This window comes from Dendrobates tinctorius, unplaced genomic scaffold (genome assembly GCF_039654945.1).
Source record: "Dendrobates tinctorius isolate UK_male_01 unplaced genomic scaffold, ASM3965494v1 ptg000083l, whole genome shotgun sequence".
Taxonomy (NCBI): domain Eukaryota; kingdom Metazoa; phylum Chordata; class Amphibia; order Anura; family Dendrobatidae; genus Dendrobates; species Dendrobates tinctorius.
Genome location: NW_027361751.1, coordinates 13166587 through 13182131, shown reverse-complemented (window position 1 = coordinate 13182131; position 15545 = coordinate 13166587). Strand labels below are relative to the sequence as shown.

Genomic DNA, 15545 nt, shown 5'->3' with positions numbered 1-15545 from the left:
CACAACTCAGTCAATCAATATGTGGATGAAGGACCACCACATCAAATCCCTGTCATGGCCAGCCCAATCTCCAGACCTGAACTCCATTGAAAAACCTCTGGAATGGAATCAAAAGGAAAATGGATAGTCACAAGTCATCAAACAAAGAACTGCTTACATTTTGGTACCAGGAGTGGCATAAGGTCACCCAAAAGCAGTGTGAAAGACTGGTGGAAAGCAGCCAAGACGCCTGAAAGCTGTGATTACAAATCATGGTTATTCCACAAAATATTGATTTCTGAACTCTTCCTGAGTTAAAACATTGCATTTTTTGTTATTTTGACCATTTCTCATTTTCAGAAAAAAAATGCAAAATTTAGTGCTTAGAAATTCGAAGACTTGTTGTCAGTAGTTTATAGAGTAAAAGAGCAATTTACATTTTACTCAGAACTGAAAATGTTGCAGTTGTCGCTTAATTTTTGCCAGAGGTATATGTGTGTGTATATATACACACACATCATTTTCAATAAATATGTGAATGGAGACATTCTAAACTATTACTTGTTCAGTGAAAAAAAAACAAAAAAAACAAGCCCTCATGTATTTGGCCATAAGATAAAAACCTTATGGCTCTTGGAAGAAAGGGAGGAAAATAATGAAGCCTCAAAAATGGAAAATTAGTCCGTCTTGACCAGGTTACGTATAACGGACTGGAACAAATCCCATTTTATCTGAAAACTTTCCATTGCCGTTTATCTACTTAGACATGCAATGAAAACCTTTCCAGGGAGAACCTGGCCTCAGGTACAAGTATCTAAAGAGTCGTGTCACATTCATTCGTATTTTTTTTGTTTAATATATAAAATAAACCGCCCAAATTTATTTACAGTCAGTTCATATCACTGTACTGTGCTTTTGACCCAAGAAGTGGGTTTTTTTGCATCGTTCTTATTAGACTCCTGAAAGTTTTCGGCGTATCTCTCTCGCGCTTTCTCCCAGTTCTTCTTGTTTCGAGTAGAGTTCTGAATATCTTCAACAGAAGAGGCGTTATGAGCCCCCAGGCCCGCCTGCTTCTTATGCAGCTGGAGGTGGATCTGGTGATAAAACAAATGCATTTATTAAGCTGGCTCCACATGCTGCTGACTTTTCCGTTGTCAATGTCAACGCAAAATATAGAATCAATCTACATGATTATTTGCCACAAATTGCACTCAATGCAATGTGTAATATCGGTGATAAATCCTCAGCAGAACTGACATGCTACAGGTCTGCTACATATGGAAAGTGAGTTAAATCCCCCAACCACATCTATTGAACTGTAAACTTCCATGGATTTCTGATACAGAATTTACATCGTAAAGGACGCGCAGTAATTCAACCCTTCTCCCAGCTTACAATATACGGAGTACACGGTCGGTGGCAGCCGTGGTATACAGCAGGCTCCTGCCTCTAACTGGAGGGATTGGATCCAGCTCTGAGTGCTATAACTTAACCCTTTGATGCTGCAGTAAAAAGTAGTTGGACACAGGCGGATTGTCATGGCCGTTGGAGGCCTTTGTACTCCTCTCAATGAATCCCAGAGTCTATAGTGGTTCTGTTTAGTGTGTCGAAACAAAATGCTAAAAGCATTCTCAACAACTTACCGGGTCTTTCATTCCATCGCCAGATTTGCCGAGCCCTTCTCCTTTTTTCCATCCCATCTTCTCTAGCATCTGTCTTCCTTTGTTGCTGTCATTAATTTCTCTGCATGAAGGAAACAACTATTAGGGCTCTTCCTCACTTGCGAGAGACTCACACGATTCTCATGCGAGTCTCTCGCATGAAAACCTGGCACTGCTGCCAGCACTCGGACCGGAGCGTGCAGCTACATGTATTTCTATGCAGCTGCCTGCTCCGGCCTGACTGCCGGCGGCTGTGCCAGGTATTCGTGCGAGTCTCTCGCAAGTGAGTATGAGCCCTTAAGGCTATGTTCACACTTTGTTTTTGCAGCATTTTTTTAATGTAAAGTTTAAACTGCTTACAAAAATCTGTGTTTTTTTTTCTTAGTTTTTGCTACAATTTTGGTACTTTTTTTACTGCGTTTTTGTCAGGGTACTTTTGTCTCTTGTGCATGCTGATAAAGTTTAGTGCATAAAAGAAAAAAATCTGATTCAACTTTATCATGTTTTAGCACCAAAAATGCAGCAAATCCTGATACCTGCGTTTTTGCAGTACACAGCTTTCAATGGGTAAAAAAATGCTAAAAAACAAAACACTGAAAGAAGTGACATGCTGCATTTTGCAAAAAATGCAGCTCTTTGACAAAATAGTCCGGGAAAAAAAAACAAGCTGTGTGCACAAGATTTCTGAAATCTCAGACTTTGCTGGTACTGCGAAACGCAGCTGAAAGTTTGCATACAAAAAGTATCAAAAAACGCAATGTGTGAACATAGCTCAAAGAGAAATACCTGCGTAAAGTCCCGACAGATATATATATAAAAATTGGTTAGTTTTAGTATGGATTTTTAATAAAAAAAATAATAAAATTCAGGATTTCCCCCCTTTCCCAAACGTACACATGTACAGATGCTGGGGCGTCCTCTCTCTGGAATGTGCCTTCACTCCCGACCACTTTTCGGCGTCTTCCGGCTCGGTCTTTGTATTTTGAGTTTTTCAACACTTTGTTGTCTTCATATTCAGCTGTCTAAAAAGGATAGAAAGGAATACAATATTCATAGTTTTTAACCTTACCATCTGAATACACTATAAGGGTGTGGTGCACACGTCTTTTAGACTGCGGCATACCCGCAAAGCTTTGAAGTCGAAGATGCTTCAGTAAAACTCTGACAATGTTTTTCCTGAAGAATCAGCTTTAATGTCTCTATGGCCGTTTATAATGAACAGCGGATACATTTACTGGACAAAATTGTATGTCCTTTATTATACTTATTGCAGTAGATGTATACGGAGTTCACTGGGCAGCCTGATTGTTAATTATTAACCTAGTGCACACCACCAGGAGCAATTCAACCAGGGATTGGAAATAAAGTAACATGATGTGAGTTAATTAAAAAATAACTTTTATAGGTACAGTGCCTTGCAAAAGTATTCGGCTCCCTGGAACGTTCCAACCTTTTCCCACATATCATGCTTCAAACATAAAGATACCAAATGTAAATTTTTGGTGAAGAATCAACAACAAGTGGGACACAATTGTGAAGTTGAACAAAATGTATTGGTTATTTTAAATTTTTGTGGAAAGTAAAAAACTGAAAAGTGGGGCGTGCAATATTATTCGGCCCCTTTAACTTAATACTTTGTTGCGCCACCTTTTGCTGCGATTACAGCTGCAGTCGCTTGGGGTATGTCTCTATCATTTTTGTACATCGAGAGACTGAAATTCTTGCCCATTCTTCCTTGGCACACAGCTCGAGCTCAGTGAGGTTTGATGGAGATCATTTGTGAACAGCAGTTTTCAGCTCTTTCCACAGATTCTCGATTGGATTCAGGTCTGGACTTTGACTTGGCCATTCTAACACCTGGATACGTTTATTTGTGAACCATTCCATTGTAGATTTTGCCTTATGTTTGGATCAATGTCTTGTTGGAAGACAAATCTCCGTCCCAGTCTCAGGTCTTTTGCAGACTCTAACAGGTTTTCTTCAAGAATGGTCTTGTATTTGGCTCCATCAATCTTCTCATCAATTTTAACCATCTTCCCTGTCCCTGCTGAAGAAAAGCAGGTCCAAACCATGATGCTGCCACCACCATGTTTGACAGTGGGGATGGTGTGGTGAGGGTGATGAGCTGTGTTGCTTTTACGCCAAACATATCGTTTGGCATTGTTGCCAAAAAAGTTCAATTTTGGTTTCATCTGACCAGAGTACCTTCTTCCACATGCTTGGTGTGTCTCCCAGGTGGCTTGTTGCAAACTTTAAACGACACTTTTATGGATAGCTTTGAGAAATGACTCTCTTCTTGCCACTTCCATAAAGGCCAGATTTGTGCAGTGTACGACTGATTGTTGTCCTATGGACAGACTGTCACACTTCAGCTGTAGATCTCTGCAGTTCATCCAGAGTGATCATGGGCCTCTTGGCTGCATCTCTGATCAGTCTTCTCCTTGTTTGAGATGAAAGTTTAGAGGAACGGCCGGGTCTTGGTAGATTTGCAGTGGTATGATACTCCTTCCATTTCAATATGATCACTTGCACAGTGCTCCTTGGGATGTTTAAAGCTTTGGAAATCATTTTATATCCAAATCCGGCTTTAAACGTCTCCACAACAGTATCACTGACCTGCCTGTTGTGTTCCTTGGTCTTCATGATGCTCTCTGTGCTTCAAACAGAACCCTGAGACTATCACAGAGCAGGTGCATTTATACCGAGACTTGTTTACACACAGGTGGATTATATTTATCATCATTAGTCATTTAGGACAACATTGGATCCTTCAGAGATCCACAATGAACTTCTGGAGTGAGTTTGCTGCACTGAAAGTCAAGGGGCCGAATAATATTTCAGTTTTTGAATTTCCACAAAAATAACCAATAAATTTCATTCAACTTCACAATTGTGTCCCACTTGTTGTTGATTCTTCACCAAAAATTTACATGTGCTATCTTCATGTTTGAAGCAAGATATGTGGGAAAAGGTTGAAAAGTTCCAGGGAGCCTAATACTTTCGCAAGGCACTGTATATCAAAACGCTGACAAAAAGTTTTACTATCATCATGAAATCAGGTCATTTTATCCAGGCGCGTAGACAATATGGTCATTCACAATATTAGTCTCAACTACTAATTAGTTTTGCCATCTCTGTCAGTAAAGTTTTAATACACCAAAAAAAACCATTATATTTTAATTCATTTACATCACTTCCTTTACTTGTTATCCCCAATTTAAGTGTTACACTTTTAAGCACCGCTATTAGTGCCCTATTAAGGGGTTTTAAAGGAGAACTCCAATAATGTAATTTTCTGGAGTGTTCCTGTACGGCAAAATAACCTGTTTTAGTTGTAAGATTCCGGTAAACATCACGACTAAATCATGCGGTCAGGAACAGTCAGCCACTGGTGTAGGGAGAAGTACAGTACATTTTTCTTTTCAGGTTATAAATGTCCGTTCTCTTACCTGTAAACCATATTTGTCACGGATTTGCTTAAGCCCTTTTCGGCGTAATTTTTCTTTTTCTTCTTTGCTTAGGATGGGTCCAGCTGACAAAGAATGAACAGTGGTCACCATTTCACCTTTATACATAACATGCAGTTATGGTTGTGTAGCCACATACCAATACAAGTGAAATAATATAAAAGTACAACTTAGGCCAAGTGGACACTTCATCTGTGCACATAGACTACAGTATACATTGACAGTTTTTCGCAATGTTTGCTGTAATATTGCTATAGGTCCCCTTTCACCAAAGGCCAGGCGCCTGTTCCTTCGGGCAGGCAAGTGTCTGCCTTTACTCTGTAGTAAAGCGCTGCAAACTTTGCTTTGATATACAGAAGGACACTAAGAAAATTAAAAAAAATCAATATACCAAGTGGTATGTAGTTTTTTCCTTTTGTAACAATGCATGGACTATGGCCATACATCCAGAGCCTAAGCACCCAATAATGGGTACAAATGCAGCGTACACCAAGCCTTACCAGAGAATTCCTCCTTCTGATTTAGTCGCAGATGTGCTCGGACTTGCCCAGGTTCACAGCCATCACAGGTCTCGCTACCAGGGTGCACATGAAATGAAAGCACAGTCTCTCCAAACTTGACCTCGTCTCCGTGATGTATCATAACGGGCTCACAGATAATTTTAGGCTGAATTATAGAATAGGGACAAAGCATTTATCATAGAAAACACAGAAGTGCAATGTCAGTTGTGTAAAAGGATATAGATCGTCATTATTAGGAACAGATGTGCCCTTAGAATTAGGAACCCTGTTATCTGTGAACACGGAGTATTGTCCAGAATTAGCAGGATCTATATGGTGAATGAATGGGTTGCATCAACTATATAATACCACTTTTTCTATCATTCAGACCAGGGGAATACTGGCATTTCCTTGAAATCTGACAGCGATGGACCTTTGGTGACCGTAAGCCAGAAATCATGATACAAGGCACTGAGAAGTTGTAGGGTTGTATTTCTCTCTCTCCCAAAGACCACCATCTTTTTTAACCAGTGTGTATGTAAAGATGCTTTCATGAACAACAGTATTTCTATCACTACATTTATGTCAAAAGTTTCTATGTTTGTGGGACAGACAATGAACGTACCTGCAGAATCTGGTTGCCATTAATGATTGTGCCATTCTGGCTGCCTTGGTCCACAAGTACATAGCTCTGCAAACTGTGGTCAAAGTAAACTTCTGCATGAAACTAAAAACACGAGAAAATGGGAGCATATTAAATAATTTCCACTTATTCCATGTCGCACGGTCCTACAATAGAGAAGGTAAGAAATCGTTGTATTTGGGTTGTGAGATGCTCTGGCCAACCTAGGACAGATACATCATGAAAAGCTTAGCGGAGCCTTTTGATGCTTCGAAACAGTTATTTTTCTAACTTGATACTGTACAGAGTCAGGTGTAAAGACAACATACCCGAGAAAACAAATCACCAATCTCCACATGGAAGCCTGCAGAATTATGAATGCAGCTCTGGACTATAAATGGTACCACAACTCATTTGTAGGTGAAGCAAACAATTTGCAAAATTACTCAACTTATTGAGAAAAACTACGTCACATAGTAAAATAGAAGTACGATCAATGTGACAAGTTCATCAGTAACGATACGCCATAAGAATGACATCTAATATATGCTCACCTTGCTCACGCCGACCTCTGGAATACGAATGTCATGACCCAGGTTCTTCTCCCTACACAAGAAGAAAACATGTTTGTGACAAGCAGCCATCTGCAGTGAATGTGGGGTCACAGTCTCCCAGTCTCTGCACCTACCTTCCAATGGTGGCACTTTTCTCGGCTGTTATAATAAACAGGGATCCTTTCTCTAGCACTGGTGACCTTACCACGATCACTCGAATACATGGAGGCCAGATTTGCTCGGTGTCTGCACAAGTCACACAAACAATCATGACGTTAGTCAGAACCGAACATTTATTCATTCTGCATATATACACATATATTTTCCCTTTATGTATGCTATCCTTGCCACTTGCTGACCAATAGTGATTAGTTACAAGTTTCATAGTTTTATTAAACCTTTATTTTTCAAGACTCAGTTATTGCTACAGGACATCACCATGATACTATTAAGCCAAACTAGATACTTAGGTGATCTGAATCAGGCGCCTATTTGAAAGTCAAGATCCACAAGTGTAAAATCCTGGAGCAACGTGGTTGGCTAAGAAAAGCTTTAAAAATGGTCAATTAATGTATTATTGAAATATTTTACATTGTCCGTTAACCTTACTGCTTTTCTTTGGTAGAACATAATTCACGCTCTAGTGATGGAGGTGATGAAACAAGTGTCAAATAGGAGCTGTATTGCCTCACTAGGTCTACATCAGGCATGCCGAAGGAATCAGTGCAATATGCCTCAGGTGTAGGCGTCATCTCAGAGGGAAATACACAATATCCGCGTGTGCACTTGGAATTTTATGAAGATTTTTTTTGAAGCACAAACTAAGTGAAACTCTCCAAATCCAAGGAAAAATGTGGAGATTCTGCTCAGTTTCTGCTCCAAAATCTCTGCAAAAAGACTCAGTGTGCACAGACCCTATGGGTGTCCCCACTGCTGCTCCTGAAGTCCATTACTCTCTGCACCACCGATGTCACATCAAAAGTGTTGTAGCCACTCCATGAGCTGAATGGCTCAGGCTGTCAATTTGGACAGAGCAGATGAGCTCAGTTAGGCCTGTTTCACACATCAGCTTTTTGTGTCAGTTAAAATCCGCCAAAATTGCGGAAAGCGGATCCGTTGCTAAACTGATATGAACGGATGCCACCGGAACGTTTTTTTTGACGGATCCGATGAATGAAGAATTTTAAAGGAACCGTAGCCCGGGGAGGGAGAGAGAGACAGAGAGACAGAGAGAGAGAGACAGAGAGAGAGAGACAGAGAGAGAGAGACAGAGAGACAGAGACAGAGAGACAGAGATAGAGAGACAGAGATAGAGAGACAGAGATAGAGAGACAGAGATAGAGAGACAGAGATAGAGAGACAGAGATAGAGAGACAGAGATAGAGAGACAGAGAGAATTTTTTCCGTCCGCCAGAAATGATTTCAGGGTTAAATTTCCGGCTGACTTCCTTCCTCCGGCCATTCGCACTCTAAAATGCGGATCCTGCAGCAAAAAAAACGTTGCATGGTCCGTCCGGGCATGTCGGCGGATGCAAAAAATTTGGCGGATCTGCAAAAAAAGGATCCAACGGATGGCCATCCGTCAAGATCCGCCGATAATGCATCTCAATGGGGAAAAAAACGGATCCGCAAAAAAAAATGGCGGTTACGTTTTTTTTTTTAAAAACGGCGGATTTTGACTGATGGTCAAAAACGGAAGTGTGAAACAGGCCTTATTGGCGACACATAACATCAGCGCTGCATACAGTAACGGGCACCAGGAGCAGCGATAACGACCTAGTGCTGGACCAGGGCAGGGTATGCAGAGCCAAATATATACATTTTTTTTTTAAATTACTAATGGAACCTATAGGAAACTTTCCTGAAAGGGGGCAACTCCTTTAATTTAGGGATTAAAAAAAAACAAAAAAAAAACAAAAAAAAAAAACACTGCAGCTGTGTGTGCAAGGGTTTACCAAAACTGGAAACCCATTAAAGACCCTCTTTAGCAGCACACAAGGTCCAGCAGTGATATGGTGTCACGTGGAAAGAGCTGAAGCGTGGCTCTTCTCGTGGAAAGAGCTGAAGCGTGGCTCTTCACATATTCTGTGTGAAGACGTCTTTGCATGAAATTCGAGGCACTTAGTGATACTGTATAAGCCTAGAACATTATATGCGTGCATTTGAAAGGAGTCACACAGCATGGGTTTGTAATAACAGTACCCATGAGACTTAGGAGTCATTTTCCATTGCAGATCTCAGAGAAAAACAACTACGAGTCAGGACTGCTGTCATTTTACTGCCGCTAAATTAAAGGGAATCTGTTAGCAGGATTTTGCTATGTAATGTGAAGACAGCATGTTGTAGGGGTTAAAATACAGATTTCCATGATGTCTCTCTTATCAAGCTCTTGTTTGCATACATTGATTGTTTTAGCACCAGTAGCTTATCATTGCTGTGTCTAGCAAGTGTGAGCCCTGTGGTCTCACACTCTCCCTGTCTATGGACTTTGTACATGGAAAGCCTGGTGTGGGTGGAGTTAGCTGTGGTGTGGGCGGGGTTAGCTTTCTCAGCTCTGCTTCATTGCTAAATCTAAAAGCTCTGATTGTGTCAGGACGGCTGCACCCAGGAATCTAAGTGATACATCGTTAGATTCAGCTTCCATCTATCTACATTACGCTGCTCTCATATAAGGTAGAAAAACCTGCTGGCAGATTCCCTTTAATGTGATGAAATCCTTTGTGAAAAGCCACAGTAGTTCTTTTTCAGGAGCATCCTGACTACTTGCAGTTCTAAAAAACGATTTAATTTCTGCAGAGAAAAAGTCTGCAGCATTTGAGAAAGATTTGTGAAATCTCAACCACTTGCCTCGTACTGTTACCAGCTGCAGAATTTATCTGCTCAACCTGCAAGTAAAATTTGAGCAAATCCTCCAAGTGCAAATTTTCTTTTAGAGCACAGTCAGATGGCCGTATAACTCAGACTGTGATTGGACCACAATGCTCAGACTGGCCGCGGCTCTCCTGACCCAAACGTGAAAGCTGCAGAGAAATATATGAAGAGCTGTCACACTGTGGTCGAGAGAGCCGCGGCCAGTCCGAGCATTACGGTCCAATCTTGGTCTGATTTATATGGCCGTCTGACTGCGCCCCAATACGAAGAGGCAAATAATCAGCTGCCAGACATTTTTAGTTGTTATCCCCCAGGGGCAACTAAACATTGTCAAGCAGCAATCCGGACCACAATATCCAACACATTATCTTGTTGGTGGATAATTACTACATGACATGTGACCCTTTGCTCCTTACATCTACAGTGCAAAATGTGACATCATAAAAAAGTCTAACCAGTTAGAAAGGGCACATTTATCAAATGAAATGTGGACTAAATGGGAGAAAACAGACATTCAACATACAAGTCACTACATTTTTTTTTTTAAACTTTGTTTTGCAAGTTGGAAACATCGAAAGGCGCAAAACTAAACTAGAAATGGAGGCGCCAAATATTATTAGGATTCAATACAGGTATGCGAATAATGTAACCACGAGGTGACACGTTTCTGATACGTTGTGTGTGTTAATACACTATGGCCAAGATTCATCACGGCAGGCGTTACCTACTCCAGTCCTGGTGAAACAGTGCGCTGGAGTAGGAGGTTATGAATTTGTCTTTCAGCTGCTGTGCGACACCGCAAGAGATGTTGGTCTGGTGCTGGATTTTATTTCTGTCTGACATTACTGACATCTATAATGAAATTTGCAATGGCTCCCCTCATGACTGGACCTAATATTCAAAGGAAGGTCTTAGATGCATGATTGGAGAAGTTTAAAAACAACCTGTCCCCTTAGCAGACGCCATTTATCTGCAGATTTAACCGTAATGTGCAAGTAAATACTGCTTAAATCCTTTGTAGCCGTCTTACTGGAGAAGTGGCTGCAGGAGAAAATGAGCTTCTATTCCCCCTGCAGCCTCTCACTACCAGTCATAAGGGCGGTGTAGCATCTGTTACAGAAACTGCTCACTACACAGGGAGCGTGACAGTAGTCACTCCCCGCCACTCTGACTGACAGCCTGCTCTGCAGAGTATCTACAACTTGTGTGTGCAGAGCAGGCCGTCAGTGTCAGGGATGACTGTAAGGGCTACACACACCACCCCAATTACTAGAAGAGGGCAGCTGCAGGGAGAATGGAGAATAGAATTTTCTCTTGCAGACAGGATTTATTTGCCATCGACCTGCAGATCACTGCTATCGCGTGGTGCTGACTGGAGCAGAGGGAGCTCTACACAGGATGCATTCATTCATTTTTTTGTAAGTAAGCCACTGTTGTTCTAACTGCTTGAATTTTTAATACTATTTTAATATGATTCAATAAAAAAAAACATGGATTTTTGTGATAACTCACCATAAAATCCTTTTCTCCGAGACACGCATTGGGGGACACAGACTGTGGGTGTATGCTTCTGCCGCTAGGAGGCTGACACTAAGTGAAAAAAAGAGGTTAGCTCCTCCTCCGCAGTATACATCCTCGCCCTTATTGCGGGCGGAAATCAGTTTGGTGCCAAAGCAGTAGGAGGACAACAAAAAACAAACAGCCTTAATACAGGTACAACACGCCCAAAGAAAAAACACCACCCTTATATCCAATAAGTAAACATATATTAATTTAAACAAAACAAGAGCCAACTTGGCTGATAGGGTGGGTGCTGTGTCCCCCAATGAGCCTCTCGGAGAAAAGGATTTTACGGTGAGTCATCACAAAAAACCATGTTTCTCCTTCGCCTCATTGGGGGACACAGACTGTGGGACGTCCTAAAGCAGTCCCTGGGTGGGAGATTGAATCACCGATAAAAAGCTACATGCACCTCTTGTTTAAAGGTGCGCCACCGCTGCTTGGAGAATCCTTCTACCCAGGCTCGCATCCGCCGAGGCCTGAGTATGGATACTGTAATGTTTGGCAAATGTGTGCAGGCTGGACCAGGTTGCTGCCTTGCAAACCTGTTCTGTCGAAGCCTGATGCCGAAGCGCCCAAGAGGCACCCACTGGCCGAGTAGAGTGCGCTGTGATACCTGCTGGAATCAGCGCGCCTCTAATGCGGTAGGACTCCTGAATAGTCAAACGAATCCATCTGGCTATGGTCGATTTTGAGGCAGTGAGTCCCTTCTTGCGCCCTTCAGGGAGCACGAACAGCGTGTCCATCTGGCGAAAGGGTGCCGTCTTCGACACGTACCTCCGGAGGGCTCTTACCAGGTCTAACGTGTGCAGAGCCTTTTCCACAGGGTGTACTGGTGTTGGACAAAATGAAGGCAAGACAACATCTTCATTAATGTGAAAAGAGGACACGACCTTTGAGAGAAAAGGAGAGGCTGGTCTGAGCACCACCTTACCCTTATGGAAAATGAGGAATGGAGCTCGGCAGGATAGGGCCGCCAGCTCAAAAACCTGCCTGATAGAAGTGATGGCCACTAGGAACGCCACTTTCCCGGACAGGTACCTCAAAGAGACATCCTGAAGCGGTTCAAATGGAGCTTCCTGCAGAACACTTAGGACCAGGTTAAGGTCCCAAGCGCCCATAGGCGCCTTATAGGGAGGTACCAAATGGGAGACTCCCTGGATGAAATTCTTCACCTGCATATTGGTAGCAATTCTGCGCTGGAACAGAACGGGTAAAGCCGATATTTGTCTCCTGAGGGAACTTGGGGCCAGGCGCGAGTCTAGGCCCGACTGGAGAAAAGCCAAGATGTTGGGGATCAAGAATCTCAGCGGAGACACACCACGGCCTCGACACCAAGTGAAGAACACCTTCCAGGTGTGGTGGTAAATTCATGCTGAAAGCAGGCTTCCGTGCGCTAATCATTGTAGCGACCACCTTGCTCCCGAACCCCGCCTGGGTTAGAATCCAAGATTCAACGGCTATGCCGTCAAACATAGGGCCCCTGAGTTCAAGTGGCAAATCGGCCCTTGAGAAAGTAGATCCGGGCGCTCTGGTAGGCACCAAGGGACGTCGACGAGAAGCAGCATTAGATCTGCGTACCACGCTCGACGGGGCCAATCCGGGGCCAGCAGAATTGCCGGCCCCCCTTCAGTCTTGATGACTCTCAGAAGTAGTGGCAGCGGGGGAAATAGATATAGGGGGCAAAACTGGTTCCATGGCAGAACCAACGTGTCCACAGCGATTGCCTGTGGGTCCCTGGCCCGAGCAACATATGTGGGCACCTTGGTGCTCACTCTGGACGCCATCAGGTCCACATCCGGAGTTTCCCACAGCTGACAAATCTGCCGGAAGACTTCGGGATGTAGAGACCACTCTCCGGACGCAAGACCCTGCTGGCTGAGAAAAACCTGCCGCCCAATTTTCCACGCCCGGGATGTGGACAGCCGAATACACTGAAAAGTTTGCTTCGGCCCACTGCAGAACGTACCCCACCTCGCGCATGGTTGCTCTGCTGCGGGTGCCCCTTGGTAATCTATGTAAGCCACTGCCGTGGCGTTGTCCGACTGAATCCGGACAGGGCGGCTTGCTAGAAAGTGATGAAACTTTTGCAGAGCCAGTCCAATTGCTCATATCTCCAATAAGTTGATCGGGAGGCGTGCCTTCTGTGGCGACCACCGTCCCTGGGTTGTGAGGTAGCGAAACACCGCTCCCCAGCCGAGGAGACTGGCATCGGTTGTCATCACCCCAATGGTCTGGGAGGAAAGATTTCCCCTGGGTCAGAGAGGAACTGGTTAACCACCATCCGAGCGACTGCCTGACTTGAAAAGACAGTCGGCACTGCCGATCGAGCGTGAAGGGATTCTTGTCCCCAGCTGACAAAAGAGCGTGCTACAGGGGGCGAAGATGGAACTGGGCGAACGGTACCACTTCCATTGCTGCTACCATTTTCCCTAGACTCCTCATGCCGGATCGGATGGTATGAGGGACTGGTTGCCGAAGTGTCCGGACTCCCGGAGCGCTCGCACCTTTTCCTGAGGGAGAATTACCAACCCTCGGCGAGTGTCGAGAATCATTCCTAAGAAGGAGATCCTTTGAGCTGGCACAAAGGATGACCAACCACCCTAAGGGGGCAAGAGTATCTAGCGTGATGTTGACATTTTCCTCGCATGCCCGTATTGAAGGGCCTTTGACCAAGAGGTCATCCAGATAAGGCAAGACGACTATGCCATGAGAATGCAGTATGGCCATGACGACTGCCATAACCTTTGTGAACACTCTGGGGCCGTGGCTAGCCCGAAGGGTAGTGCTACGAACTAAAAACGTAGATCGCTGATGGCGAAGCGTAGAACCCTCTGATGAGGAGGAAACATAGGAATATGCAGATATGCGTCCTGGATATCTATTGAGGCCAAGCATTCTCCCTGCTCCATGGCCGATATGACTGACCGGAGAGACTCCATCCGGAAATGTCTGATCCCGATTAATTTGTTCAGAAGCTTCAGGTTCAAAACAGGCCTGACTGAAGTCCTTTTTGGGAACCGCAAAAAAGGTTGGGATAGAACCCCTGATTCTTTTCGTGTTCCGGTACTGGAACAATGACTCCATTGTGCTGGAGTGATTTGATGGCTCCCAATGGAGCCCTTGCCTGAGCATCCACTCTGGGAAGATGGGAAAGAAAAAACCGTCTTGGCGGGTATCTGACAAATTCTATTTTGTAACCTGAGGCCACTAATTCCTTTACCCATGCGTCATGAGCAACAATGGCCCAGATGTGGAAAAACCAGAGTAGGCGGCCGCCCACCTTGCCGGTGTCGTCTGGTAAAGGCCTCGAGCCATTTGGCTGACGATCTTTGGGATCTGGATCCCCTCGATCTGGGCTGCTGAGTACGCAATGTCCCCAATGGGTTGGCTCTATATGAGACCTGCTGCTCCCTTATCCTGGTTGGGGCGGCCTGAGGCGGCGGAATTGGCCGCTGTAGTCCACCCGATGTTGAGAAAGGCCCGAGAACGTGCCTGAAACGGGTGACAAAAAAGCGGTTTGACTCTTTGTTGATGGAGAAACCTGCTCCTTCCTCCTGTGGAGTCGGAGAGAAGTTGATCCAACTTCTCCCCAAATAGGCGGCCGCACTGATAAGGCAGGGAAGTCAAGTACTTCTTAGAAGAATCGGCTCTTCTGATCGAAATTGCATTAGCGGCAGCAAGTGCCGAGCAATTGGCCGCATCTAAAGACGCATTGATTACATAGTCTCCGGCCATCACCATCTGACCTGCGACCTCCAAAATCTCTGCAGGTAGATCCTGCTCCTGCGCAACCTTGTATAATGTCTCTGACCATGATATCATAGCCTTCACTACCCAAGTTGCTGCGAACGAGGGAGCGAGTGCTGACCCTGACGCCTCATATACTGAGCAAGCTAAGCTCTGTATAAGGCGATCCATGGGATCCTTAATCGAGGAAACACTAGGGACGGATAACAGGGTCTTAGTGGCTAGGCGCAAAACCGGAGGATCCACCATCGGGGATTCCATCCATCTTTTACGGAGGTCCGGAGCAAACGGATACCTTGTTTCGAGAGCCTTTTGACCCGAGAAACGCCTGTCTGGATGTTCTCTGTGCCGCCGCACTATGTCCTCAAACTCTAGGTGAGAGGAACAAATTCTGTGCGGGCGCTTTACTCGCTTAAATGCCACTTTATGCACCGTAGCCGTTGCGGGATCATCCTCAATCCCCAGGGTCTAATTGACGGCTATTGTGAGGCTGTCCACTGTTTCACGTGACCCTGGAGTGTCCAGGTCAATGGGCTCGTCTGGGTCGCAATCTGAGGTCTGTTCGCTATCAACTAACGGTG

General features: G+C 44.3%; 1 protein-coding gene across 2 annotated transcripts in view; it reads right to left on the bottom strand.

Moving 5' to 3' along the window:
- Positions 1–811: 811 nt before the first annotated feature.
- AGGF1 (angiogenic factor with G-patch and FHA domains 1) overlaps positions 812–15545 on the bottom strand; it is a 36104-nt gene continuing 21370 nt past the window's right edge. For both annotated transcript variants that reach the window (XM_073584125.1, XM_073584126.1), the window contains exons 7-14: positions 6918–7029; positions 6784–6835; positions 6233–6334; positions 5608–5773; positions 5090–5172; positions 2535–2662; positions 1623–1722; positions 812–1073 (exon numbers count right to left, since the gene is read on the bottom strand). In XM_073584125.1, the coding sequence (XP_073440226.1) occupies positions 879–1073; positions 1623–1722; positions 2535–2662; positions 5090–5172; positions 5608–5773; positions 6233–6334; positions 6784–6835; positions 6918–7029 (938 nt within the window). In that variant the 3' untranslated portion in view covers positions 812–878. The remainder of the gene's footprint in view (positions 1074–1622; positions 1723–2534; positions 2663–5089; positions 5173–5607; positions 5774–6232; positions 6335–6783; positions 6836–6917; positions 7030–15545) is intronic.